At 38.1% G+C, this 27640-nt stretch overlaps 1 protein-coding gene across 4 annotated transcripts in view; it reads left to right on the forward strand.

Moving 5' to 3' along the window:
* The first annotated feature begins 5749 nt into the window (after positions 1–5749).
* Positions 5750–27640, forward strand: part of TFG (trafficking from ER to golgi regulator) — a 31296-nt gene continuing 9405 nt past the window's right edge. The window contains exons 1-6 of one of the 4 annotated variants that reach the window (XM_052638576.1): positions 5750–6013; positions 10110–10336; positions 13750–13833; positions 19078–19224; positions 22819–22986; positions 26696–26824. In XM_052638576.1, the coding sequence (XP_052494536.1) occupies positions 10153–10336; positions 13750–13833; positions 19078–19224; positions 22819–22986; positions 26696–26824 (712 nt within the window). In that variant the 5' untranslated portion in view covers positions 5750–6013; positions 10110–10152. Of the gene's footprint in view, positions 6014–10109; positions 10337–13749; positions 13834–19077; positions 19225–22818; positions 22987–26695; positions 26837–27640 lie in introns of all 4 variants that reach the window. The other 3 variants (XM_052638561.1, XM_052638550.1, XM_052638569.1) reach the window with 3 other exon arrangements.

Consider the following 27640-nt stretch of genomic DNA (forward strand, 5'->3'; position numbering starts at 1 on the left):
ACTTATGAAGAGAAAGATCAGGTGGTAGGTAAGTGAGTTGACTACATTTCTCAAAACCACAGTACACCTATAACCCTTCTTCAGATATCTGTGAAACTTGGGCAGTAACCTTTAAATGTAGAGTTCTCATTTCTCCCCTTGATATAGGCTAAGCTAAAGGTCTTTCCTTATACTGTTTCTCCTTTTTTCACATGCTTCCACCTTTCACATTTCTAATTCAGGGTTATTCTATGTGTTCATTTCAAACCAAATTCACCTGGACATGGGGAGAGGACCAGGTGATCATGAAGTTCAATTTACTCTGTCAGTATTTTTCCAAATGCCGCACACACAAAAATAGATGGTGTTTTTAACTAACAGCACTTTAAAGGTGTGCTTATGGAGTTTCCAGAACAATCTTCTTGGTGGTTTGTTTGATGCTTATCCCAATAAATGTGACCCTAAGTGCTTAGGAAGTGGCAATTGTATAACTTAGCTTTTCTGGTTTCCCTAATGAAAGGCAGCAGTAACTAAAATCATTGTCTACACATAGAGTGGGAGAAAGCATGTTCTTGGTAAGAGTGGTAAGTGGCTCAATTTAGTCTATTGTTCTGTGGCCAATTATCACCAGCGTTTATTGGGAGCCTAAGTACAGAGACCTGTATCATCAGCAACTGTGGCAGATTACAGAAGAGCAATAACTATTTCACTGACTCAACAGATATTCACTGAATGCCACATAAGAGAGGAGCAAAAAGGGAAATATGATTTATGGGTAATGTTCTTATCTTTGGGTTGGGTGTTGAACTCCAGCTGTTCATCAGGCTCTTAAATTAATTTTTTAAATGTAATTTTCATATAGGATCAGGAACATAAAAGGTCACTGATGTTTTTGTGAACACCTTAGTAATTTAGTTAAAACAAAAAAGTGGGCAGGATATGGTTTTGTATATAAAGGTGTCTATAACCTAAAGGGGGAAATTTTACAAACTCAGAGGATAATTTCATGCTGTCATATAACATATTACTAAACCTAAATATCCTTGATTTCAGGCCCAGTCACAGTACTGTAAGCCTACATCCACTGCATAGCAAGAAGCAAAATCTTTTACAAAGTTCTTCATTGAAATTTTCCAAATGTGTATTTCTGGAGAATCCTGGGGAAATGCTTTAATGTGGCATGGAAGTCTTTCTTGTCTCGGGTCACCTTAGCCTCTGATGTGGCTTCCAAATGATGCTTTACTAATCTGATGTCTCACTTCTTGCCCCAGGCAGCTCTTGCTTCTGCTATGACAAGAGGAATCAACACTACCATATCTCTCAGTTTCCTCAGTAGTATCTAGGGTCAGTCAGTCGGTTCAGTCGCTCAGTCGTGTCCAACTCTCTGTGACCCCATGACTGCAACATGCCAGGCCACCCTGTCCATCACCAACTTCTGGAGTTTACTCAGACTCACGTCCACTGAGTCAGTGATGCCATCCAACCATCTCATCCTCTGTAGACCCCTCTTCCTCTCTCCTTCAATCTTTCCCAGCATCAGGGTCTTTTGAAATGAGTCAGGGACAGGTTTAATATTAAACAAGACTTCACTGATTGCTTGAGATTGACGCACAAGGGAATTACAACATAAAGAACTTTAAGCTGCTTTCAGAATCCACAATCCCTAGTCCCTCTGAAGGCAAAGTATGGGTGCCTTTCATACCAGCTTCCAGCTGGCCTGTGTTCAGTTCAGTTCATTTCAGTCGCTCAGTTGTGTCTGACTCTTTGCAACCCCATGAACTGCAGCACACCAGGCCTCCCTGTCCATCAGCAACTCCTGGAGTTCAAACTCACGACCATAGAGTCAGTGATGCCATCCAGCCATCTCATCTTCTGTCATCCCCTTCTCTTCCTGTCCCCAATCTCTCCCAGCATCAGAGTCTTCTCCAATGAGTCAACTCTTCGCATGAGGTGGCCAAAGTACTGGAGTTTCAGCTTTAGCATCATTCCTTCCAAAGAACACCCAGGACTGATCTCCTTTAGAATGGACTGGTTGGATCTCCTTGCAGTCCAAGGGACTCTCAAGAGTCTTCTCCAACAACACAGTTCAAAAGCATCAATTCTTTAGTGCTCAGCCTTCTTCTCAGTCCAACTCTCACATCCATACATGACCACAGGAAAAACCATAGCCTTGACTAGACGGACCTTAGTCGGCAAAGTAATGTCTCTGCTTTTGAATATACTATCTAGGTTGGTCATAACTTTCCTTCCAAGGAGTAAGTGTCTTTTAATTTCATGACTGCAGTCGCTATCTGCAGTGATTTTGGAGCCCAGAAAAATAAAGTCGGACACTGCTTCCACTGTTTCCCCATCTATTTCCCACGAAGCGATGGGACCAGATGCCATGATTTTCGTTTTCTGAATGTTGAGCTTTAAGCCAACTTTTTCACTCTCCTCTTTCACTTTCATCAGGAGGCTTTTTAGTTCCTCTTCACTTTCTGCCATAAGGGTGGTGTCATCTGCATATCTGACGTTATTGATATTTCTCCCGCCAATCTTGATTCCAGCTTGTGCTGCTTCTAGCCCAGCGTTTCTCATGATGTACTCTGCATATAACTTAATTAAGCAGGGTGACAATATACAACCTTGACGTACTCCTTTTCCTATTTGGAACCAGTCTGTTGTTCCATGTCCAGTTCTAACTGTTGCTTCCTGACCTGCATATAGGTTTCTCAGGAGGCAGGTCAGGTAATCTGGTATTCCCAACTTTTTCAGAATTTTCCATAGTTTATTGTGATATACACAGTCAAAGGCTTTGGCATAGTCAATAAAGCAGAAATAGATGTTTTTCTGGAACTCTGTTGCTTTTTCCATGATCCAGCAGATGGAAATTTGATCTCTGGTTCCTCTGCCTTTTCTAAAACCAGCTTGAACATCTGGAAGTTCACAGTTCATGTACTGCTGAAGCCTGGCTTGGAGAATTTTGAGTGTTACTTTACTAGTGTGTGAGATGAGTGCAATTGTGCAATAGTTTGAGCATTCTTTGGCATTGCCTTTCTTTGGAATTGGAATGAAAACTGACCTTTTCCAGTCCTGTGGCCACTGCTGACTTTTCCAAATTTGCTGGCATATTGAGTGCAGCACTTTCACAGCATCATCTTTCAGGATTTGAAATAGCTCAACTGGAATTCCATCACCTCCACTAGCTTTGTTTGTAGCGATGCTTTCTAAGGCCCACTTGACTTCACATTCCAGGATGTCTGGCTCTAGGTGAGTGATCACACCATCGTGATTATCTTGGTCGTGAAGATCTTTTTTGTACAGTTCTTCTGGGTATTCTTGTCATCTCTTCTTAATATCTTCTGCTTCTGTTAGATCCATACCATTTCTGTCCTTTATCGAGCCCATCTTTGCATGAAATGTTCCCTTGGTAGCTCTAATTTTCTTGAAGAGATCTCCAGTCTCTCCCATTCTGTTGTTTTCCTCTATTTCTTTGCATTGATTGCTGAGGAAGGCTTTCTTATCTCTTCTTGCTATTCTTTGGAACTCTGCATTCAGATGCTTATATCCTTCCTTTTCTCCTTTGCTTTTCACTTCTCTTCTTTTCACAGCTATTTGTAAGACCTCCCCAGACAGCCATTTTGCTTTTTTGCATTTCTTTTCCATGGGGATGGTATTGATCCCTGTCTCTTGTACAATGTCATGAGCCTCCGTCCATAGTTCATCAGGCACTCTATCTATCAGATCTAGTCCCTTAAATCTATTTCTCACTTCCACTGTATAATAATAATGGATTTGATTTAAGTCATACCTGAATGATCTAGTGGTTTTCCCTAGAATACGCTCATTCAGTTCAGTCGCTCAGTCGTGTCCGACTCTTTGCAACCCCATGAATCGCAGCATGCCAGGCCTCCCTGTCCATCACCAACTCCCGGAGTTCACTCAGACTCACGTCCATCGAGTCAGTGATGCCATCCAGCCATCTCATCCTCAGTCGTCCCCTTCTCCTCCTGCCCCCAATCCCTCCCAGCATCAGAGTCTTTTCCAATGAGTCAACTCTTCCCATGAGTTGGCCAAAGTACTGGAGTTTCAGCTTCAGCATTGTTCCTTCCAAAAAACACCCAAGGCTGATCTCCTTCAGAATGGACTGGTTGGATCTTTTTGCAGTCCAAGGGATTCTCAAGAGTCTTCTCCAACACCACAGTTCAAAAGCATCAATTTTTCGGTGCTCAGCTTTCTTCACAGTCCAACTCTCCCATCCATACATGACCACTGGAAAAACCATAGCCTTGACTAGATGGACCTTTCTTCAATTTAAGTCTGATTTTGGCAATGAGTTCATGATCTGAGCCACAGTCAGCTCCTGGTCTTGTTTTTGCTGATTGTATAGAGCTTCTCCATCTTTGGCTGCAAAGAATATAATCTGATTTTGGTGTTGACCCTTACTACAGTCTTTGGCCCCAGTGTAGCAGGGATCAATTTATTTCTTCTCAATGGCAAGCCCTTTGCCCAGGAGCCTAGAGAGAGGAAATGCTTTCCTTCATGCCAGGCTAAGGTTCATCCTCTGCCCCAGGCTCTGAGTTTTCTTTAGGGATATTGACAGTGGTGTTATTCACTGCTTGCCAGAATTTTATCTCGATCTGTATTTGTGTGGTTTAATCCAATCTCAAACCATCTCAAAGACATCAGAATAGTATTACCAACAAAAGTTAGTTTCCCCAAATCTGCATCATTCAGTTCTAAATTACAAGCAATGAAGAACAAGTCTTTGGAGAAAATCTGGAACTTTTTTCATTCTTACTACAGTCTTTTGCTCTCCAAATGCTGCCAAGCAATTGCTCAAAGAATAATACAGAATGTTGGAAAATACATTTCTGAGGCAAAGAATTCTAAAATCACATATTTCACTGTCAAACATAATTTTTCAGACTTACAACTGCAAAAATGTCACTCTTTACTAAAAGTAAATAACTTCTCACCTTAAATTCATTTTACCTATCTGAGGAACAACTGAGGACCAAGTAAGTTCAAATTGATTTTTGCTCTTTATCTTAGCAAAAGTTTCCAGCAACTTTTAAAACAGCACTCCCCTCCCCATGCCGATTCCATCACCTATTCCCCTCCTCCCAAATTTCAGGCTTCAGTCTAAAGCCAGCATACTTCTTATATAAACACGCATATTCAAAACAAATGCTTTAGATAAATGAAAAGAGTATGTAACGCTCAAATATCTTATTTCCAAAATGTCTCTGGGATCCTTAATCCGTTTTAATTTCCTAGCCTTCACCTTTTACACACCCATAAAGCCTGTCCTGTCTCGTAAACGCTGTTGGGAACTCCTTGTTCACAAATGGATTCATTCCCATTCCCCGCACAGTGCCTGACAAAGCGTAGGCGCCCAATAAGGAATGAATGAGTTTGTAGAAGGAAGGCGGGGAAAAGGTTAGTTTTTTCGAGATAGGACTAGGAGAACTACAATGGCTACAAAACAACAAAAACACACAAACTTAGACAAACGCCTACTCTTGGATCTCAGAGTTCAGAAGACTAAATTACGTCCCGCCCACGGGCGAGAAACGGGAAACACTACTGTTCAGGAAAACCGGAAGTGCCTGGTCACGCCCCGCGCATGCGTGCATCTGTTCTGCGTGCACTTCCTACACTTATCCAGTCATCCAGTGAGAAAGCAGAGACTCAGACCCCTGCAGACCCCGGCGTGTTTAGTCCCCGCCCTATCGACGTTGCGCATGCGTCCTGGGTCGGTCCGATCGCTCCGAGGCGGAGCGAAAGGACAGATTTTCTTCCTATTCCCGCCCCTCTTCGTTCCCCACCTGCCACGTACTGGGCCTGAGCTCTCGCTAGGCTTGGTGGGTCAGTGCGATTGGTCGGGGCCCGCGCGAGTCTGCCAGCGAGGTGCGGCGGCCCCGGAGGGCAACGGAGTGGGCTGTGACCGCAACCTTCCCCCAACGCCCCAGAGCCGGACGGTGGCGGCCTCGCACGGGGTCGGATCAGCGGAGACCCGCGGAGGGGCAGCAGTGGCGGCCTCGGGAATACGGTATGGCCGCTGGGGACGGGGTCGCGGCCGAGTTCTCGGGCCAGGCGGGCAGGGAGACGTGTAAACGCTGAGAGGGCTTCTTTCGAACCGGCGAGCGCGGGGCGGGTGGGGTCGGAGGGATCGTGGGAAGGCGCTGGTGGCCGAGGACTGAGGCCGGGCCTGGCCGGGCCGGGCTTCGCCTCGAGGAGAGGCCACGGCGGGGGAGGGGTGGGGTTGGGGGGGTGGGGTGCGGGTGTCACTGGCCAGCGTGGCAACGAAGCGGACCTATGGGGGGCTTTAGGAGGTGTTTGTGCCAGCAAGGGCATTTGTGTCGATCCCGCTTGGCTCCAAGGAGTCGGACAGCTGGAGGGAGCGGAGAGGGACTTCTGGAAATCTGGGGTGGTCCAGTGCTTAACCCTCAGAGGGGCTTGAAAGGGCGAGAAGTGGGGAGAATGGCGCCTATGAGAATTAGTTGATTGGGGGTCACCTGGGGAAGCCTTGTTCCTTGACTGTGTTAGTGCTTCATCAAGCGCCGTCTGGAGGCCAAACCCAGTCTAGTAGTGGTGATGACAACTAACTTTTCAAGAGTTTACTTTGCTAGGCAATGTGCTCAGTAGTTGAGATTCACAGTCTCATTTAATCGTCACAAGGATTCTTCCAAATATAGATATTCCCATTTTGCAGTTGACAAAAGTGAGACTTTAAGAAGTCTTTTCCTGAGTGGGAGAAATCATTACCATCAACGCTGGCTCTGGTCAGGCGGAATTCGAGGCCCCTTGCATTCTTTGGAGTACTCGAGGGTTGGTTTCGTTTAGGGTTTCTTAAAGGAAATTTCTACCCTCTGGAGTTGTCTAAGCAAATTCACTGAACAAGGGCCCCTCACCACAGGGCTGGTGGAGCTGGAGGTTTGGTCACTGAACCTGGATCCTGGTTCAAAGAGGCAGGCTTTTTATGTGTTCCTTGGGCATGTCACTTTACTCTCTAGGTCTGAGAACAGTGTTCCTGTTGGAAGGTTTCATAAGTTAGTGGCCGAGTCATTTCAGAGGGAGTAGGGCAAAGACACGGTGAAAGGAGAAATGAAGAGCTGAAAAAGCTGTGAGGATGTCACCAGCAGCCCTGGGAACTAGTAGTTCGTAGCAGTCTCTACTTTGTGATTGAGGCTAGAGAAAAAAAAGGACCTGGATTCTATTGTTCCATAAAAAATAGGGTGATAGAATTTTCCCTGGAAGAGAGAATTTCGAAGTGCTTTTTTTTTGTGAAAACCTGTTTTCTACCATGCCTTGTGGAGATGACTGCACAAAATGGAGACAGCCTTAGGAAAGAAGACCTGGTTCCTGGCCACAGGTAGTTTACAGTCCAAGGGAAGCACTAGCCAGTAAGTGAATTTGCAGGCAAACATGGCAGGTGTCAAGTATTTAAAAAGGGGCTCATATTTTCAGAGTCATTGGAACTGGGCAACAATTCCTTTATGATCAGAAGGATTATATCAATTATATTCATTGTTGGAAATGTCTCTAATTAGGGTTATGTCAGTTGTAGGGAGTCACCTCTAGCTAGTGTGAAGGCTTGACTTAGGAACTGACCTGATAGTACTGCCTTCTTTTAATCTGTCTATCAGAACTTTATCACTTGTCATTCATGTTTTGTTTAGGAAACAAAAAGTATTAAAAATCTCTACTTACTGTATGTCAGGTGCTATTCTAGAAGCTACTTAGAATAGGTAGTACTATCCTGCTGAAGCTAAGCCCTGGTCTTTCAACTACATTATTGAGGGTTTACACATCCTGTGGGGAAGAGACGATTACGTAGATTGATTTGAAGTTCTTTATTGCTCTCAGGCTGCAAGGCAAACAAAGTGAAATCTTAACCATCTTACTGAAGTAACTATACTTTGGAAGTTGGCATGCAGTAGGTATTTAAGTGTTTGCCGAATGAGGAGGGCTGGTTTGGCTCACAGGTGAAGCCTGTGAAGGTTGTATGGAGGTTTCAGTTAATCAAAGTCTTCAGGAAAAGTCCATTGTCAGAATTGGCAGATGAAACACTGACTGTATTCTCTTTTTATGTTAAGACAAGCGTAGCATCTGGATGGTAGAACATAGTCCACTCTGTTTTTAACTGACCTTAGAGTGTTATATTCTGTATTTAATGCACCATTTTAAGATGGGCATTAAAGATTCATTCATAGAATTAATTTGTTCAGAGGATGGCAAGGGAGTCTAGAGACAGTCATTTAATAAGTACTTAATTGGAAGGACATGTGGCATTTATATGAAGATACTAGGGCATTTATGTATACTATGGATTAAATAGGATTCATGAAAACTTCCTTCAAATATTTGAAGTGTTGGCGTGTTGAGGGCCAGGTTGAGTGCTTTCACACACACACAAAGGAGCAGATGTAGAGAACTAGGAAAACTAAATATGTTAATAAAATAACACATTTAAGAGAAGAAAGCAGAATGCTGCTAGTAGAAAAGCAAAGTTTTGAAACCAGAATATGACTAGTAGGAAACGCTCTGTGGTTGCAAACAATGTGTTCATGAGCATCTTGGTCTCAGAAGGAAGAGGTAGGCCTTGAGAAGAAGAGATATTAACATATTAATTAAGTGAAAGTGTATTTTCTGTTATATGATAATGGTATAAATTACTAGAGACTGCAGACATTATTTTGAATTTAGGATTGCAAAGTCATTATAGGAGAAGCACCTAAGATTAAAGTAAAACTCAAGAAGGCAGAATTCAATAGCAAGTTAGTATTTAGTTCTCTGACGCTGTCTTGTTTTTAAGGGTGCTGTCTGATCACACATACTCAGGTTTGGGGATGGGAGTGTTACGATGGAGAAACAATAGTGGACAGTCTTTGAAAGCTCAGGAGGATGTCACTGATTTGTTTTTTGTCCTCAAGTTCTGCAAAGAGGAAAATTGGAGAAAATGCTCATGAGGTCTTTCTTATTTTAGCGAGAAAAATTTGAAACTATTTTAGTGTTCACACATATTTTCCTATTCAGGGTTAGCATTTAATATACATAGGCTAGTAGGGTTTGGAAGCTAGTATTTAATGATTGTCCTTCCTTTAATGACTGTAGAATAATTAACCGTGCTAGGCACTGTTCTAGGCTCCAGAAATAACAGTGAACAAAAACATTTATCTCCCTATTTTCTAGTGGAAAAGAATAAAAACTAATACTTTAAAAATGTTTGATAGTGATGAGTGCTTTGCAGAAAATGAAGCTGAATAAGAAAGTGACAGTAAAGCCATTTTAAATTAGACGGCCAGGAAAAACTTCTGAGAAGTTAAGATTTGATCAGAAATCTGAATCATGTGAGGGGTGTGAAAAGGGCTCAAGGTTAAGGAAGCAGCAAGTGCCAGGTCTTGAGAAGGAGATTGTAAAGTCCGAGTGTAGCAGAGTGGCCAGGGAGAGAAGTGGGAAATGAGGTTAAATCAGATCATGACCTTGTAGTTCTGGCTTTTATCAAGAGTGAGATGAGACTATTGGAAGATTTTAAAGTAGTTATACTAGGTTTTATTTAACAGGATAACTCTGATATGGTGAGGGTACCTTTGTTAAGCAAACAAAGGTAAAAGGCAGACAGATGAGTTAGGAGTCTTTCGCAGTAATCCAGGCAAGAGATGCTGGTGGCTTGGATTAAGTTGATAGAGGTGAAGGGTTGGACTCTAGAGATATTTTAAAAGTTGTGGCAACTAGATTCATTGGTAATTTGGTATATGTAAGGTGTGTGGGAAAGAGAGGAACTAAGTTTTTTTGTTTATCTTGAATATCTTAGGAGAATTGTCATTAACAGAGATGGAGAAAACTGTGAGAAGCACATTTTGAGGGGAAGATCAGGATTTTGTTCTAGACATGTTAAGTAAGAAATCTAAATCAGATGAGCAGTTAAATATATGGGTAAAATAATAACAGACATAAAATAATAAAACTTATTTTCTTATGCACACAATAAAACCAGTTCCAGACCATTTTACCATAAATATGGTAACATTGGAACAGTGAATTTCCTTTGAAACTGAGAATTTCTTAGATTCTAACAGTAGCTTTGCTGTTTAGCTTTTAAAATACCTTTTATAGCTATTTAATCATCAAGACCATTTTGTCAGTCTTTCTCTAGAGTTACATACATAGAACATCCTGGAGTCCACCATGAATGGGCAGTTGGATCTGAGTGGGAAACTAATCATCAAAGCTCAGCTTGGGGAGGATATTCGACGAATTCCCATTCATAATGAAGATATTACTTATGATGAATTAGTGCTAATGATGCAGCGAGTCTTCAGAGGAAAACTTCTGAGTAATGATGAAGTTACAATTAAATATAAAGATGAAGGTAAGAGTGTTTCTCAAGTTTTTAAAAGTCTTAAGTATTTTATGTGTTCTTTTGCCTGTTTTTCATTGAACTCCAAATAAAAATTGTGTTTCCTCCTATGGTAATTGAGTACCACTCCCTTTTACTTAAGGGAATGCCCATGTAGTTAGTTATAAGTTAAACATTTGCCAAGTGATTTATTATTAGAAGGGGGTTTTAAGTGATAGAATACTCTCACACATTTTTACAAGCCGTTTGTTTTTCTTTTATGCCTGTACAATTCTGGCTTCCTTTTTGCTTTAAAACCAAACTTGCACTCATATTTCCTAAAGTGAAAGGGATGTTAGTATGTTTTGAATGAGAAAGGATTCATGGTCAGCTAAGTATGGAAACGCTGTTTTTTTTTGGCAGGAATTTTCAGAGCATGTATTATGCTGAAGTACTTTCTCAGTTTATGTGGTATTCCCGGGCTAATTTGACTACAAAACTTTTAACGGAGATAGATTTTACCTGACAAATATATCGTCAACGACATAGTGGAATTATATTAGTAGACTGTCGTTTCTCTTTTTTGGAAACATAAAGCATTTGTTTATTATTGCTATAATCAAGGCAAAGTCTCTTTAAAAAATTGGCCTTGATAATGGAAATATAATCAGAATCATTATTACTGCATTTACAGTTTGTTCTCTGCTGTTCGGACCTCAGGGTTTCACACCTGCCTCAATAGACTCGCTATTTTCTTTTGACCTGTCGTCTTTGTTAACATCTCTAGTGAAATTGGGCTGTAGGTGGTTACCAGTGTCTTTATTGCTGCTGAATTTGTTTCCAGTCTGTTTCCTCTTGATCTCAACACTTGGCACTGGTATCCACAGCATCGTTTTATAAATACTCTTATTTCTCTGACACTGTGCTGTCTCAGTTTTTCTTATCCCTAATAGCTTCTTTGTTTTTCTCTGTGTGTCAGTTTAAAGTAATGTCAGCTGTTAGAATAAAAACCTTAAAATCTCAGTGGTTTAACACTCAAGAAATCATTCAGGGGCCCAGGTTGACGAAGCTCTGAGATCTTCAGTACGTGGCTTCCAAGCTCACTTTGAGCATCTGCATTCAGCAAGCAGATGCATGAAGATGGAGTATAGAGGATCACATGGGAGATTGTACTCTCTAGGCCTTGAGGTGGTTTATATCATTTCAGCTCACATCACATTGACCAGGCCCCAGTCACATGACTGTGCTGAGATGTTAGCGGGTTGGGAACTGTCCCTCGTTGGATAGCCACTTTCCAACAACTTACCCTGTGGAAGGGGAGTATAAATCACTGATGGTCACCTAAGCCAGTTATTTCACTAGAGGTGTAATATGCCTTTCACTTTTTCAGTATTTCATGTAATGTTGAAAAGTGGACGTGTGAGACGCTCAGTCCTGTCTGACTCTTTGCAACCCCGTGGACTGTAGCCTGCCAGGCTCCTCTGTTTATGGAACTCTCCGGGTAAGAATACTGGAGTGGATAGTTAGATCCCCCTCCAGGGGATCCCTGACCCAGGGATTGAACTCACATCTCTTGTGTCTCCTGCATTGGCAGGCAGATTCTTTACCAGCTGAGTCATAGGGGAAGCCCCTTCATCTAATGTTACCCAAAACGAATTTTCGAGTTTAGGAACAAAAAAAGGAGAGCGTTTTCTTCTTACTCTTTTCCCTAGTAACGGACTCCAGGAGTTGGTGATGGACAGGGAGGCCTGGTGTGCTGCGGTTCATGGGGTCGCAAAGAGTCAGACACAACTGAGCGACTGAACTGAACTCGTAACGTCATCTGTTTACAATACATTGATTATCCTGTTTGGCTTCCAAATGTGTGCGTAAATGTGATCAGTTTGTTCTTTTTTTTGTTTGACTTTACAACTCAAGTTTTTAATGGTTTTACCTGAGATGATTTGCTCTTACCTCAAAGCTGGCAATGGACTTGGGCAAACTCCGGGAGATAGTGGGGGACAGGGAGGCCTGGTGTGCTGCAGTCCATGGAGTTATAAAGAGCTGGACATGACTTAGTGACTGAACAACAAAACCTGAGATGATTCGCTCTTACCTCAGAGTTGGCATATCTTAAACTAACTTCACTGTTTTAATGCCTTTCTTTTAACTCATTTTTGTTTGCAGAAGGGTCAGCCAACTCCTTCTTTAAAGGATCACATAATATTTTAGAATTGTGGGTCCTATAAGGCCTTGCTAATCTTTTTTCTAGAACTTTTTAAAAATATAAAAACTATCCTTAGTTTGAATTCTTTAAGCCAGAATTTATCCATTGATTGCAGTTTGTAACTCCCTAGCTTAGGGTATCCTCGTTGTTGAAACTGTCTTCTACATCTGGTTATCACATTGAATTTGTTTTTCATTGTGTTTTTGAGTGCTTTTTTAAATTATACAGAATTGTGTTCCATAGACTGTATTGGGTACTAGTTTAGAGAGCTGACTTAGGTAAAGAGTTCCTGATGTCATAGATACTCTTATTTCTGTTGGGAAAATCAGAAAAGAAAAAGACCAGTTATAGAAAATTTACTTCTTTTACATATGTACTTAAAAATATGTTTATGAGTAGAATCCCTAAAGTTGAGCATTAGATGTGTGTGTTGTTAAAAAAAAAAAAACCAAAAAAACACTGGTCTGCTGTAAAGAGATGATAAAACTCTCAGTTATGGCTTTTATTGCCATCTTTATCCAAAATAACCGGCCTAATCAGTGTTAAAATTGTGTGTCTGTGAGGATACCTTGCAGTGGCTTCTCTTCTGTTCTTTCCTCTAGCCTTTTATTTCCTAGCCCTTTGAAAGGTTTTGAATAGGCAATTGATATGCTGATTATAGTATTCTTTATCCTTGGGATCTAGGGGATTTCAGAATCTTGTGTACATGAATATTTTTCCTGAGGAGAATTGATGGTTTTCATCTCAGTGTTCAGATGATTGGAGACCTGAAAGGCTCAACTGTTTACCCATTTATTAGAACAATTTTGCAGAAAATTTTGCAACCTTTTTCGTTACTGTCATATATGGCTTTCCCTCCGTTTGTGTCAGTGGTGTTTTACTGTACTTAGAATTAAAATTGAACCTTGAGAATTATTATTACCTTGATTTCTGATAAATATATTTAAATACTTTAGAATAGAAAAGATTTCAGTCTAAACTGTAATTTCCTCCAGGTGATTAGTAAAAGATTACATTAATCTTAGCTATGGCTTGTCTTATGAGAATAAGATAAATATTTTGCTATGAAAGAAATAAAATTAATTTAGTATCCTTTTGGATAAATACATCTTCCCTAGATCCTTTATGCTTAAAGGTTTTATGGAATATTCTCTATGTTCTGTGATCCACAGTTTGCATTTTAATTGATACATATCCTAGCTTACTACTGATGCAAATCTGAAATTTTTATTTGTTTCAGATGGAGATCTTATAACAATTTTTGATAGTTCTGACCTTTCCTTTGCAATTCAGTGTAGTAGAATACTGAAACTGACATTATTTGGTAAGTGCTAAACTTTCTAATATATTTACTCTTCTTTGTATTTTTATGAAATACTTTTTAGTTTATTCCTTTTAAAGATTCAAAATTAAGTGATAATTTTTTCTTCTGTATCAGAATTTTTAAATTTTAAGGCTTAACTATATTCTTTGAAGATTAATAGAAAGTAGATGTATTTTCAATAACCCATTTGCTGTTACCTTAAATAGTAATATATGCCAGTTGTGTAAGTGTTTCCAGGATCGAAAATAATTTCTGGGTTAAAACTGCAATTTAGTTTAGTTCATTAAGAATATATAATTGTTTTCCAATGTAGTATGTTTTTACTTATTCTCAGGGTTTAATGGATAGGACTGATACATGAGTTTGAGCAAGCTCTAGGAGTTGGTGATAGACAGGGAGACTTGGTGTGCTGCAGTCTATGGGGTCGCAAAGAGTCGGACACGACTAAGCGACAGAACTGATACTTTTTTTAGACATTATTTTTTAAGGAGTATTTTAAGATCTGAGATAGTTCTGATTAAAAAACAAAAACATAAGACTAAATTTAATCTTATAGATTTTATTTTCTTACAGATCATGACAGATTTGCAAGGCAGAACACTAAAGGGAAAAGATAGAAATGATTGCGAAGTTAAAGTAGTAGCATGATTATATGAAAAAAAAAATGGGGACTTTTTTCCTGGATGTTTTGGTTAGCATTTTTAAAAATTATGTAGCACTAACAGGCAGTTCCATGAAATAGGAGCAGTGGCCAGTTGATTTAATTTGTATTTATTTCATCTCCATCTAAGAAGGAGTGTATGAATCACTTTAAAATGATAAGAACAAAAACTACTAAATTAAAAAAAAAATAAAACATATCTCTTTACAATATTGAGTCTTAAAATACCTAACCACTATTGGCCAGCTATCAGGCATTAGGTAAACTGAAAATCTTCATCTCAGAAACACTGAGAATGTACTGGATAAATGATACTGAATATATTTTTTGAATTACACACCTGAGCTTGCTCAGGAATGTGAGGAAGATGTCAGGGACCAAAATATAATTGAAATTAAAAGCCAGGGCCATAAGTACCAAAAGCTGAGGCTTGAGATTCTTTTGGTGGTGATGGTGAAGGTTTTAGTCTGCATAATCTAAGGACTTGTCACTTGGTGTCTACATGGTGTAGGTCTTGGGTACTAGACCCTCAATGACTATACTCTCAAAAAGCAGATTGTAGAAGAAAAATCTCTCTTCATTGGCAGAAGAAAAGTCAAGAAACTGATAAAGAAACTCTCATATATCCTGAGCTATCAGGGGTTTGTGAAGGCTCTCTTAAGGGTTTATAACCATGGTCCTTTGGGAACTCCCAAACCCGGATACCACCATGAAAAGAGCAAGAAACAAAGGCAAAAATCTTCTCTGGAGGGTATATGTTCTCAATTCAAATAACATAGGCTTCTCAAAGATAAAATCCTATTGATGAACTTAAGAGTTCAAAACTGTAGGACTCATGAAACATCCATGTAAACAACAATGGGTACAACTAATACTGGGATTAGATTTCTAAGAACTTGGTAGAAGTGTTAATAAAATATGTATTGTTATTAGACATAAAAGAAGAAATAAGAATAAAGAACTATGCAGTATGGAAAAAACATTAAAAAAACTTAAGGTAGATAAACAGCAAGAATCTATAGTACAGGGAATTATATTAAATATCTTGCAATAACTTATAATGGAAAAGAATCTGAAAAAAGAATATACACACATATATATATGTGTGTATAACTGAATCATTTTGCTGCACACCTGAAAAAGGAAAAATCTGTAATCATAAGAGAACTGTTAATACTCTTCTCTCCAAAACTGATAGATCAAGCAGCCTCAACATTTAAGCAAAGCAGATATAGGCTTGATCGTGTGCATCTAGCAATCAGGGACAGGATTCAGTTTTGTTTTGGTGCATTTGCACATTTATAAAAGTTGACCGTCTGCTGGGTTTTCCAGTGAGTCTCAGTAAGTATCAGAGAAAGAGTATGTTAGAGATCATTTTCTCTGGTTTCATTAGAAACTATTGGGCAAAAAAGATAACCCAAACTCCCATATTTTTGCAGATAAAAATATGCTTTTAAGTAACATACCATAGAGGAAATCATACTTGGAATTAGGTTTCTAATTAGTGATGACTTTTACATGACAGAGTTTTTAGAGTGTGCTAAAGCTAAATACAAAAGGGATAGTGTAAGTCCAGATAACTTAGAAAAAAGAAAATAATAAAAAGCAGAAATGAACTAGAAGTTGGGGGAATTGATGGGATCAGCAATTTTGAAGATATATAACTAGCAAACCTCTCAAGTTTACTGTTTTTAAAAAAACGACAGAAGTAAGCAGTATTAGGAGTGAAAGGGAGTTTAACCTCAAATACTAATACTTGCTGTGAAGGAGAATGAGCACCTTGGAGACAATAGCATGTCAGTAAAAATGTGTTAGAAAGGATTTTTTGTAGGGCAGAGATCAAATTGCTAACATCCACTGGATCATGGAAAAAGCAAGAGAGTTCCAGAAAAACATCTATTTCTGCTTTATTGACTATGCCAAAGCCTTTGACTGTGTGGATCACAATAAACTGTGGAAAATTCTTCAAGAGATGGGAATACCAGACCACCTGACCTGCCTCGTGAGAAACCTGTATGCAGGTCAGGAAGCAACAGTTAGAACTGGACATGAAACAACAGACTGGTTCCAAATAGGAAAAGGAGTACGTCAAGGCTGTATATTGTCACCCTGCTTAATGAAGTTATATGCAGAGTACATCATGAGAAATGCTGGGCTAGAAGCAGCACAAGCTGGAATCAAGATTGGCGGGAGAAATATCAATAACCTCAGATATGCAGATGATACCACCCTTATGGCAGAAAGTGAAGAGGAACAAAAAGCCTATTGATGAAAGTGAAAGTGGAGAGTGAAAAAGTTGGCTTAAAGTTCAGCATTCAGAAAATGAAGATCATGGCATCTGGTCCCATCGTTTCATGGGAAATAGATGGGGAAACAGTGGAAACAGTGTCAGACTTTTATCTTTTTGGGCTCCAAAATCACTGCAGAGGGTGACTGCAGCCATGAAATTAAAAGACGCTTACTTCTTGGAAGAACAGTTATGACCAACCTAGGTAGCATTTTGAAAAGCAGAGACATTACTTTGCCAACAAAGGTCCATCTAGTCAAGGCTGTGGTTTTTCCAGTGGTCATGTATGGATGTGAGAGTTGGACTGTGAAGAAGGCTGAGCGCTGAAGAATTGATGCTTTTGAACTGTGTTGTTGGAGAAGACTCTTGAGAGTCCCTTGGACTGCAAGGAGATCCAACCAGTCTATTCTGAAGGAGATCAGCCCTGGGATTTCTTTGGAAGGAATGATGCAAAAGCTGAAACTGCAGTACTTTGGCCACCTCATGCAAAGAGTTGGCTCATTGGAAAAGACTGATGCTGGGAGGGATTGGGGGCAGGAGGAAAAGGGGACGACAGAGGATGAGATAGCTGGATGGCATCACTGACTCGATGGACGTGAGTTTGAGTGAACTCAGGGAGATGGTGATGGACAGGGAGGCCTGGCGTGCTGCGATTCATGGGGTCTCAAAGAGTCGGACACGACTGAACAACTGAACTGAACTGAGTTTGTGTTAGATGCTTTTGCATAAGGTTGAAGGAATGGGGCTTTGCTCTAGATTGGCTGTTGTCAGGAAGTAGGGGTAGTCCTATGATTAGGTAGTAATCTCATGATTTATGATTTACCTATTAGGTAGTAGTCCTATAATTTATCTTACTAAATCTTATCCAGAAGATATGGGGAATGAATTGAGGCAAGCTTGCAATTGGTAAAATAGCATCACTCATAATTAGCCAGGAATGTTTGGTCATTTTTGTGACATTCTGGTCAATGTTCTTGTGTCTGAGTTCTCACATGATTATGGACTGGCTTTCTTTTTTGTCTTGAGCTATATCAGTCCCAGACTGATCTTTAATGATAGTTGGTGGTGTTCTTTATTTGCTTTAAAAAAAAAGATTTATTGAGATGCAGTTGATGTACTGTTGGTCTGTTCTGAAATTGTTTATGTTCAGAAACCTACATGTGAATACCGTGCCAGCTTAGAGCAGCACAAAAGCCTGTCTTACAGTACAGGGCCAGTTCTTAGCTTTCAGGAGCTGCTTTTCTTCTTTTCAGCTATTAAAGGAAAAACAGTAATACCCAGTAAAACCCAGTAATTGATACAGGTAGGAAATTATATTGAACTTTGTCATAAATATATAGGCAGTATGTAAAATACTGGTGGATTAGCTTTTAAAAGCTTATATTGGTTTGATGTTTGAAATATTCTACAAAAAATCTCCTTGAACCTTTATTTTCAAGTAGATGTCCATTCCTAATTTGATGCTTCAGGAATTATAAATATGTAAGATATATATATACACACACAAATAGTATATAAAATGCATTAAAAAAGTTTGATTTTTTAAATTATTAATCTCAGTGATGACAGCCTTTGTTGCTGGAAGATGGATCTTTTTTTTTTTTTAGTTAGCTGAAAGTCATTTGGATAAAATGGGTAATTAAATGAAGTAATATTAACCTTTAAAAAAAAAGCCCAATGATTATTGAATAATCTGAATTTTTCTAGCTTGTGTGTTTCTTTTAAAGTAACTACTTTGAAAGACAGTGAGTGATGTGAATTTGTAAATTCTGCATATTTCTTAAAGAGGTTACATTTTATTTAGGGCAGTTATTTTAGGTAGCTAATTTTTTGGCGAGGGGGTGGGTCAGAAGTAGGCAAGAAGGATAACAGACCTACAGTCATATTATACTTTTAATAAGGTGTTTATTGTCTTATTTCAAGGCTAAAAAAAAAAATTGTGTGAAGTAAAATGGGCTTTTGAAGGTACATAATTCCTATTAAAATAAAGCTTTTTGTAATTTTACTTTATTTCACTGTAGTTGAATTCTTTAATGAATTTTTTGGGGGCGGGGCTTATAGGTCATAAGCCATAGATCATCAGCAAAGACTGATGAATATTTACTTCTTCCAAAAATAAATTAGCAATGAAAATCCTTTCCTTAAAAAGTTATTTGAATGATCTCAATAGATATCTTGTTTGAGTTCAACTTTTTAAAGAAGTTAATTTTGATTTTTCCTTGTTACATATAATTCTACTGATATATTTATTCAGGAATATTTCCTAAGTTTAAGAAAATGAATGCTTTTATTCCAGTTAATGGCCAACCAAGACCCCTTGAATCAAGTCAGGTGAAGTATCTTCGTCGAGAACTGATAGAACTTCGAAATAAAGTGAATCGCTTACTGGATAGCTTGGAACCACCTGGAGAACCAGGCCCGTCTTCCAGCATTGCTGAAAACGGTAGACCATGAAGTTATTTTATTCTCATTTATCCTTCTTATGACTTTTTGCACATTAAAAAAAATTCTTCAACAGGAGTAAAATGGCACCTCCATTGTCACTCTTTCTTATTTCTATGTCTGTGCTAATATTCAATATCTGTTTTCCCAAACCTGGCTGTTCATCAAGATTGTTGTGTTAGTCACTCAGTTGTGTCTGACTTTTTGCGACCCCATGGACTGGAGCCCACCAGTCTCTTATGTCCGTGGAGTTCTCCAGGCAAGAATACTGGAGTGGGTTGCCATGCTCTTCTCCCAGGGATCTTCCTGACCCAGGGATCGAACCCAGGTCGCCTACATTACAAGCAGATTCTTTACTGTTTGAGCTAGCTGGGGAACCTTGTTCATCAAGATTACAGGGAGATTTTGTTGTACCAATTCCTGGATCTCATCATAGACCTCCTGGAGGGCAGGGCCGGGAATCCCATTGTTAAAGTGCTCCCTGGGTGATTGTTTTACAGGTAGTCTTAGACTCCTGGGTTATGACATAGGTCAGTTTTCAAATCCCTTTGGCTTTTGAACCCTTTACAGTGTTATAGTTAATTAATGAACCTTAGGAATGGAAATCATTTCTTGAGTTTTATGTGATACATGAAGTAGTTTCAAGTAAAAGTAATTTTAGGTTAGTACATTCAAATGTAATGTTTATCTTAAGCACAGTGTTCATAATATGCAAAAAAAAGTTTTTTCTCCCATTTTACAGATGATGTACTATTTATGTTATGATAAATATGGCATACTATTTATGTTATGTTATGACAAATTTGGGACTGAAAGTAGTTTGGGGACCAAATATTAAATGTAGACTGAAATTTAAATATGGCTTGAAAGTAGATTTTAAAAAACTTGCCGTCTCAACTTTTAATATTCTTAGATGTTGCACTTTAAAAATAAACACTTTTTAAAAATCACTTTTGTGTTTGCATGTAAGTTTCATAGGTTTAAAACTATATAGTGAAATAGTATTTTATAGATTCTGGATTACTGGCTATAAAGGGCTTAATAGAAGATGATTTTGTGGAAAAGTAACATTGTATAATCTCTTGTAACCTTTAGATTCTGAAATACTCTAAATTTTGGAGTTTAATTTGTAGTTATAGTTTAAATAAAGATGCCTTTCCCAATCATTTCCTGCTTCCTCCAGCCATATGGACTTGTGTTAATGGTAGATGACCTGATAAATATTTGGTGATGGATTAGTAATTTCTAGTTCCACCTCTAGATTTCAGAACATATTAAAAAGGTTTGCTGAGATACAATGAGATCTTTCCAGCCTCTTTATGATAAAGCCTTTGTATTCAGGTTAAAGCATATTGCCTTTTCTTGACCTGTCTCTCCACACAAAAATGAAAACCTTGACCATTTTCCCAGAAGAAATCATAGATGTCAATATAACAACACTTGCGTATAATTTTACGGGCTTGAAGCATCTGTAGAGTATTATGAAACTTAGATCAAAATTCAAAAAGTAGAGCCAGTATTGTGTAGAAATTGCATGTAGATTTATAAGCTTTTTGGTTTTGGTGAGACAGCCTTTCTGTTCATTACTTCTTGCCACATACTGCTTTTCTTTATGAGTTTATTTCCATGTGGTCATATGTTTTATTGTTCACCTCTCACCTGTGTTAATGAAAGAGATGTTAAAAACTGGTTTCTCCTCTGCATGTTGGAAATTATATCATGTATTGTTTCTTTATGTGGCCATCCTTCTAGTCATTGTGTCCTGAGTTGCCTAATGAACTGAATATGACATTCTGTGTTTTATTTTTATAGACACTTGTAGCTTATTTTTTCTTCTCCTATACTTAGAAAGATTGCTTAACTCTTGACCCACTTTCATTTTATGAAGCTTCCTAAGCTTCTAAGCTGTTAGAACATATTCTGATTTAATAATCTTCTCAAGGGGGGCGGGGAAAAACAAAACTAAAAACAAAATAGGCTGCATCAGAAACTTTTGGAAACATCAGAAAGTCTAGTTCACCAGAAAAAAGTGCCTGTCAGCTGTCAGAGCTCTTCAGAATCCTGTGGCTTGCCCTCACCCAAAACATGCAGCTACCTATGTCCTTCAGCACTCTACCCCTGTAGTGGACTTGCTGGACAGTTGCTTTCCCTGTGAGACAGATGATGTGTAGGTCTCCTTCAGTACTGGATTGACCTGTTGCAGTATCTCTGCAGTAGCCACTGGAGCAGGTAGTAGGCTAGTGGGTATATATTGTGTTCCCTGATGAATTTAGTTTGCCATAAGTGGAAGGATGAATAGGTAGTGGAAGATAGCAGTGTGAAGGGAAATAATCCTAAAATTGGTATGGTATGCTCTTGGGATATGGTCTTAGAATTGAAAGAGGAAGGTGGATGACTGGCAGACATTTTAAAGGAGTACTTATAAAAGTTTTCCTGCCTAGATTTAGGAGATACTAATATAACTAGAGGAATGATAAGAAGAAAAGAGCTGCAAGCCCGTGTGTGCTTATAGTCCACTTGGTTCATAATATTTTTTCACAAGATCAATTTTGGTCGTAATCACAGAGATGATCTAATGCTCATTTACTTGGTTGGTAACAGAAAGGAATTGATAACATCAGTTACTTCAGTAAATGGTTAGCAGTTTTCTTTTTGTTTACTTGTTTAGTTTGTTTTATTTGTAATACTTTTTTGATGTGTTGGCCTTAAGTATTTGTAATTTTTTTTAATATTACAAATTTCTATTTATAAAATGTACGTTATTCTTGAATCTCTTTTCTTTCACCAGGTAATAGTATAAATGCATGTTTAGAACCTTAGTATTCTTAGAAGAAAAGTGTGGTTTAAAATTTTTCCTGCTCATAGTGTTTAAAATTCTACTTTTCAAAATATTTTATTATGGAAAAATTTTAATATATACAAAGGTAGGCATAATAGTATAATGAATCCCATGAACCCTCACAACTTTACCAGTTATCAACTCACAGTATCTTGCCGTCTATACTCACACATTTCCACCCCCCCCATGTTATTTTGAGCGGATTTCAGACACATATCTTTTATCTGTAATAAGTATTTTAAAGGAAGACATTGTAAATTAAAATATGTGTTGGCTTGAGGTTTCCATGTACCAATAGATAATGAACCAATAGGTAAGTAGAAGTAAAGCATAAAAGTTGATAATCATAACTTTAGTTAAAATGCTTTTTATCCTTTTAGAAAATAAAGCATTAGTGCACAGTATGTGTCTGATACTAGGATATATGTCATAGCACTCCAAAAAGAACGGTAAAATGTTTCTCTGTGTAAAGATGCTTGTATTTTTTTTTCTCATCTGATAATTCTTAGGGAAGTATATAGGTATAATTTTTTATAAAAGCTATTACTTATCTTGCATTTCTTTTTGACCTTGCCCCCATTTTACAGAAAAAAGTATAAATAGCAACAAAGAAGAAAGGAAAATTACAGTCCTGTACTCAGAGATACCCTCACCATTCCAGAGTTTATGCACATACGTATTTCACTATCATGTATTTTTTAGGCCTTATTGAATATAGATAAAATAGAAACAAGTTTTTGCTTATTTCTTTTATAGATACTGTGGATGGTAGGGAAGAAAAGCCTGCTGCTGCTGATTCTTCTGGTAAACAGTCTACTCAGGTTATGGCAGCAAGTATGTCAGCTTTTGATCCTTTAAAAAACCAAGATGAAATCAATAAAAATGTCATGTCAGCGTTTGGCTTAACAGATGATCAGGTTTCAGGTAAGTTAGTGCCTTCCTCACATCCTTTATTCTCCCTCTCCTTCCTTTCTTCCTCTTCTTTCTTTAATAGAAGATAACTTGCAAATGGTGAAGTGCTCAGATCTTAAGGGTTCATTTTAGTAAGTCTTTACGTATGTATACACCTATGTAAAACACCAACAAGATCAAGATGCAGACGATTTCCAGCTCCCTGCAAAGCTTTCTCATGCCCTCTCTCAGTCAGTAGAACACTTCTCTTTAATGAATAAACTTCCGGTTCAAGTAAATTTCATCAAAAGTAGAATTCAGAGGGTTTATTTTTTTTTTAATGAATCATTTTATGATCTTATTTCAGATTTCTTGCAGGGCTTAAATTTTGTTTGCTGGCTTAGTCTCTCTTCTGATCTTAAATTAGGGAAATTTAATTTTAAATGTAGAGTTCTGGACAGTTTAGTATAGAAAGTGCCTTTATTTGAATGTTTTTAACCTTAAAACAGTGTCTTTACTGTGCTTTCTTTGTATATTTTGGGCATCATTTCTTCAACATTTTTTCTTCTTTTTATCTTTTGGGATTCCCATTACACATCCATTGGAGAGCTTGATGTTATCCCATGGGTTACTGAGGTTCCTTTTTCTTCACTCTTTTTTCTCTGTGTTCTTCTGATTGAATGATTCCTGTTGATCTCTCTTCAAGTTCACTAGTGTTTTTCCTTCCATTGCCAATCTGCTGTTAAAACTTTCTAGTGAATTTCCCCTTTCTTCTCTAGAATTTCCATTTAGTTGTTTTTATAGTTTTAATTTTTTTTCTGTTAAGATCCCTTACCTTTTCATGCATTAATATTGCTTTAGTATTAATCACTCAGTCGTATCTGTCTCTGCGAACCCACCAGGCTACTCTGCCCATGGAATTCCCCAGGCGAGAATAGTGAACTGGGTAGCCGTTTTCTTCTGCAGGGGATCTTCCTGACCCAGGGATCAAACCCGGGTCTCCTGCACTGCAGGCAGATCTTTACCATCTGAGACACCAAGGAAACCCTTAGTCAGGTCGTTAAGATTGTATTTCTCTTCAATTTATTAAGGTATTTTTGTTTTAGATTCTTGTGAGGATTTTTTTGTTATTGTTGCTCTAATATTTACTCACACTACTCCTTTTTTCACCCAGAGTGAAGCAGCTGACAGCTCTGCTCAGTCCTTTCAGCTCTAGATCCTGCTTTTTATTCTGTACCCTCTTGGTGTCACCCTCTCCCCACCTAATTCTGTGGTCAACTCGGGCTTTGGAGCTTATATTCAGATTTTAGATCTCATTTCTTCTCATTCCTTCCTCAATGGATTTTTCTCAAATTTCTAGCTATGTAGCCAACCATGAAGTTAACACTGGTTTTCTGCAGTTGAAGCTGCAGAGATCATGGTTTGCTGTTCTTACCCATTGTAATTCCATTGAGGGTAAACTCTTTCCTGGTGTTTGCCGACATTTGGCTGACTTCCAATAATTTCAAGTAGTTGTTTTCTTCTATTTTGACCAGGGTTTTAAATCGTTATTTTGGGGGAGGTTTCACCTGAGCAGTTTACATTGTCATTATCAGTAACTGGAAAAGTAGGATTTTCTATTAATTTTCTTTTTCTTTGAGACTTTTATGGGGTTATTTATCAAAGAGAATTGTATAACATTCTGGAAAAGACAACTACTTGTATATCATGTATGTTGTTGGCAAAAGAAGACATCAGATAAGTGGTCTATCTGAAAAACAGAAACTTTGTAGATTAACTGAAACACAAGTTAATATTACAGCTGCTTCTTATTTAAGACTTCAAGATATGCCAGGTAGAGGGAATAAATAGTTATATACGAAGTTAGGCTTAAAAGTTTAATTAAGAATATAGTATAGACCAGAATAATATGATTACTATGATTCATATTGTATTTGAAGACCATTTTTCTGGTAGCTTTGTATGTTGAATTGAAGTAGGAAAAACTGTACACATAGAAAATGCCAGGATACTTTGTAGTTACTTTGATTATGATGTGAAAAACTCAGTAGCAGTAGTGAATGTAGACATGGGAAGGAGGGATAAAGTATTAATGATAGAATAAGCAACATTAATAGCTTACATGCAGGGGAGAATAAAATTGAAGCAATATTTTTTTAGAATAATAGCATAGTGTCTTTGTGTTACCTGTGTTACTCTTCTTGGGGATGTGTGTGTGTGTGTGTATTTGTCTGCATGCTGATAAATATCAGTGCCATGGTGGTGCACAGGAGTGACCATACGTTTCACTCTGGCACTTGTCAGTTTCTCTTGCATTGCCACTACCATTGTCCTAGTTTTAGGTTCTCATGAATACCTGACCTGTCAGCTTCCAACGGTATGCCTAATACAGTGCTAGTAAGTTTTGGGATAGACCAGTGTAAAGGATAGAGGTTTGGCCTCAGGGAAATTAGTCTGCTACTAATAACAAGTACTTATGTAGGGCTTTTTAAGTGGTGATCACTTTCATAAGTTCTTGTTATATAATCACTTTTAAAATTTCATTAAAAAATATATTTTATATTAGCCATGTTGATATATTTAATATATTTTAATATTTTAATGTTTATTTTTAATATATATTTTTGTTGAGGTATAGCTGATGCTATGATATTATATAAAGTTTCAGATGTTCAACATAGTGATTTACAATTTTTAAAGGTTATGTTTCATTTATGGTTATTATAAAATATTGGCTATATTTTCTGTGATGTATAATATATTCTTATAGCTTACTTACTGTATATATAGTAGTTTAGACCTCTTAATTCCCCTATGCCTCTCGCCCCTCCCCATAAAATTACTTTTATAAGCACTTGCTATAAGCTCTTACTAACTCATAATCCTTATGTAATCTTATGAAGTAGGAATTGCTTTTGTTACAGATGAGGAAACTGAAGCACAGAAAGAGATCAAGTAGCAAGCCTGGATTTACAGAGCTACTAAGTGGCAGCATTGGGATTTGAACCTAGGCAGTCTGGCTCCAAAACCAGTGTTTCTAATCATACTATTCTGTACTGCACAAACAAAAAGAACTTGAAGCAAATTTATGTCTTCAGAATGTCTTTTTTGCTCATTATATAGTACTAGAACTATAGCAGACTCTCTCCATTTACTTCTTTGTTCATTATTTTAAAAGAACTTTGAGTGGTTCCATGTATACATTAAGAGGTAGACTTCGTGAGACAGAATCAGAAAGGTGCCTGGCCGAAAGAACTCCTGGTCTAAAAGGGAAGACTTTTCTGTTTAGAAATGCAGAGTGGAAGTGTATACTCTATAGAAGTTGACAAGTGGAGAAAAGTATTTGAGTGAAGAAGGCTCACTAGTAAGTGTGGAGGACTATTTAAGGATGTTTTAGATATGTAAAACTGGAACTGTGGAGGGAATGGCAATTAATGATCACTTGGGGGAATGAATAGGATTATATAAAGAGGTGGATATTTTGTAGTGCAGAGGTGAGTATAAGACTCAGGAATGTAGCACTCCACTCTGTAGGGAAGGATTTCTAGTCGTAGCTTTGGATTCTTGTGAGATTGGAGCAAAGGGAAAAAGTATATATACATGCATCAGTTTAGAAGGCTGCCTTTGGGTTATGCTTATTCTGTAGTACTTTACTTTTAGTCTCTTAACCAAATTTACTAATTGGGCTTGTTGGGGACAGATCTTGTATTAGAAACTGAGCTGAGTTTTCATGACCACCCAGGGCCTCCCAGTGCTCCTGCAGAAGACCGGTCAGGAACTCCCGACAGCATTGCTTCCTCCTCCTCCGCAGCTCACCCACCAGGAGTTCAGCCACAGCAGCCACCATATACAGGAGCTCAGACTCAAGCAGGTCAGAGTGAAGGTAAAATAGAGCTTAAAGCACATGTGCAGAAAGGTACATGTGCAGAAATGTTTATTATGACATTTTTGGTAATGGTGAAAAGCTTACATGTTCATGCTGTGAACACAATTGTCAATATTTTTGACGTACTGATGTAGTATGCTTTCAGGTTAAAAAACTGAATAGAACAATGTCAGGTATGCTTCTGAATATTGAAAAGAAAAACCTAAAGTATAAGACATAATTTTTAGGTTCTATTTTATTTCCTTCTCCCCTCCTCTCTTGCAACTGTGTATTATTTTTGTAATTTAAAAAGATTTTAAAAACAAAGGTAAAGCATAACTTTAGCTTATTTTGAAAGATAAATAGCCCTTTATATTTTTATGCGGTTAGCAATAAGTCTTTTATAGAAAAAGCAGTGTATTTTAAATCAGACTTTTTCCTCTCTAAATGTCATGTCCTCAGATGAGCAGTTTAATCTCTCCGGCTTTTGATATTCTCTTACAGAAAAGTGAACCGAATCAGTGGTTTTCAGAGAATGTCTTTAGTCCTATATGAAACAGAATGTGAAAAAAAAAAAGCTCAGTCGTTAAATAAGTAGGGGTCATTGCTGTTGTTGAAGGAAATTGCAAGCGCAGAATAGCAGACACTGAGGTGCCTCATTGAAACCTTTGGAGCGCTGCAGAACATGCCCTCAGGCTTACTGATTTTAGAGTTCCTTCTAGATGGTCAGATAGTCTTTCTTTGAATTGCCTGTGCATGTTAGGCCTTTTAAAGCCCCATATTTTACTTTAAAAGTCACCAGGTGGTGCTCTTATCTGTATA

Source organism: Budorcas taxicolor, chromosome 1 (genome assembly GCF_023091745.1).
Source record: "Budorcas taxicolor isolate Tak-1 chromosome 1, Takin1.1, whole genome shotgun sequence".
NCBI lineage: Eukaryota > Metazoa > Chordata > Mammalia > Artiodactyla > Bovidae > Budorcas > Budorcas taxicolor.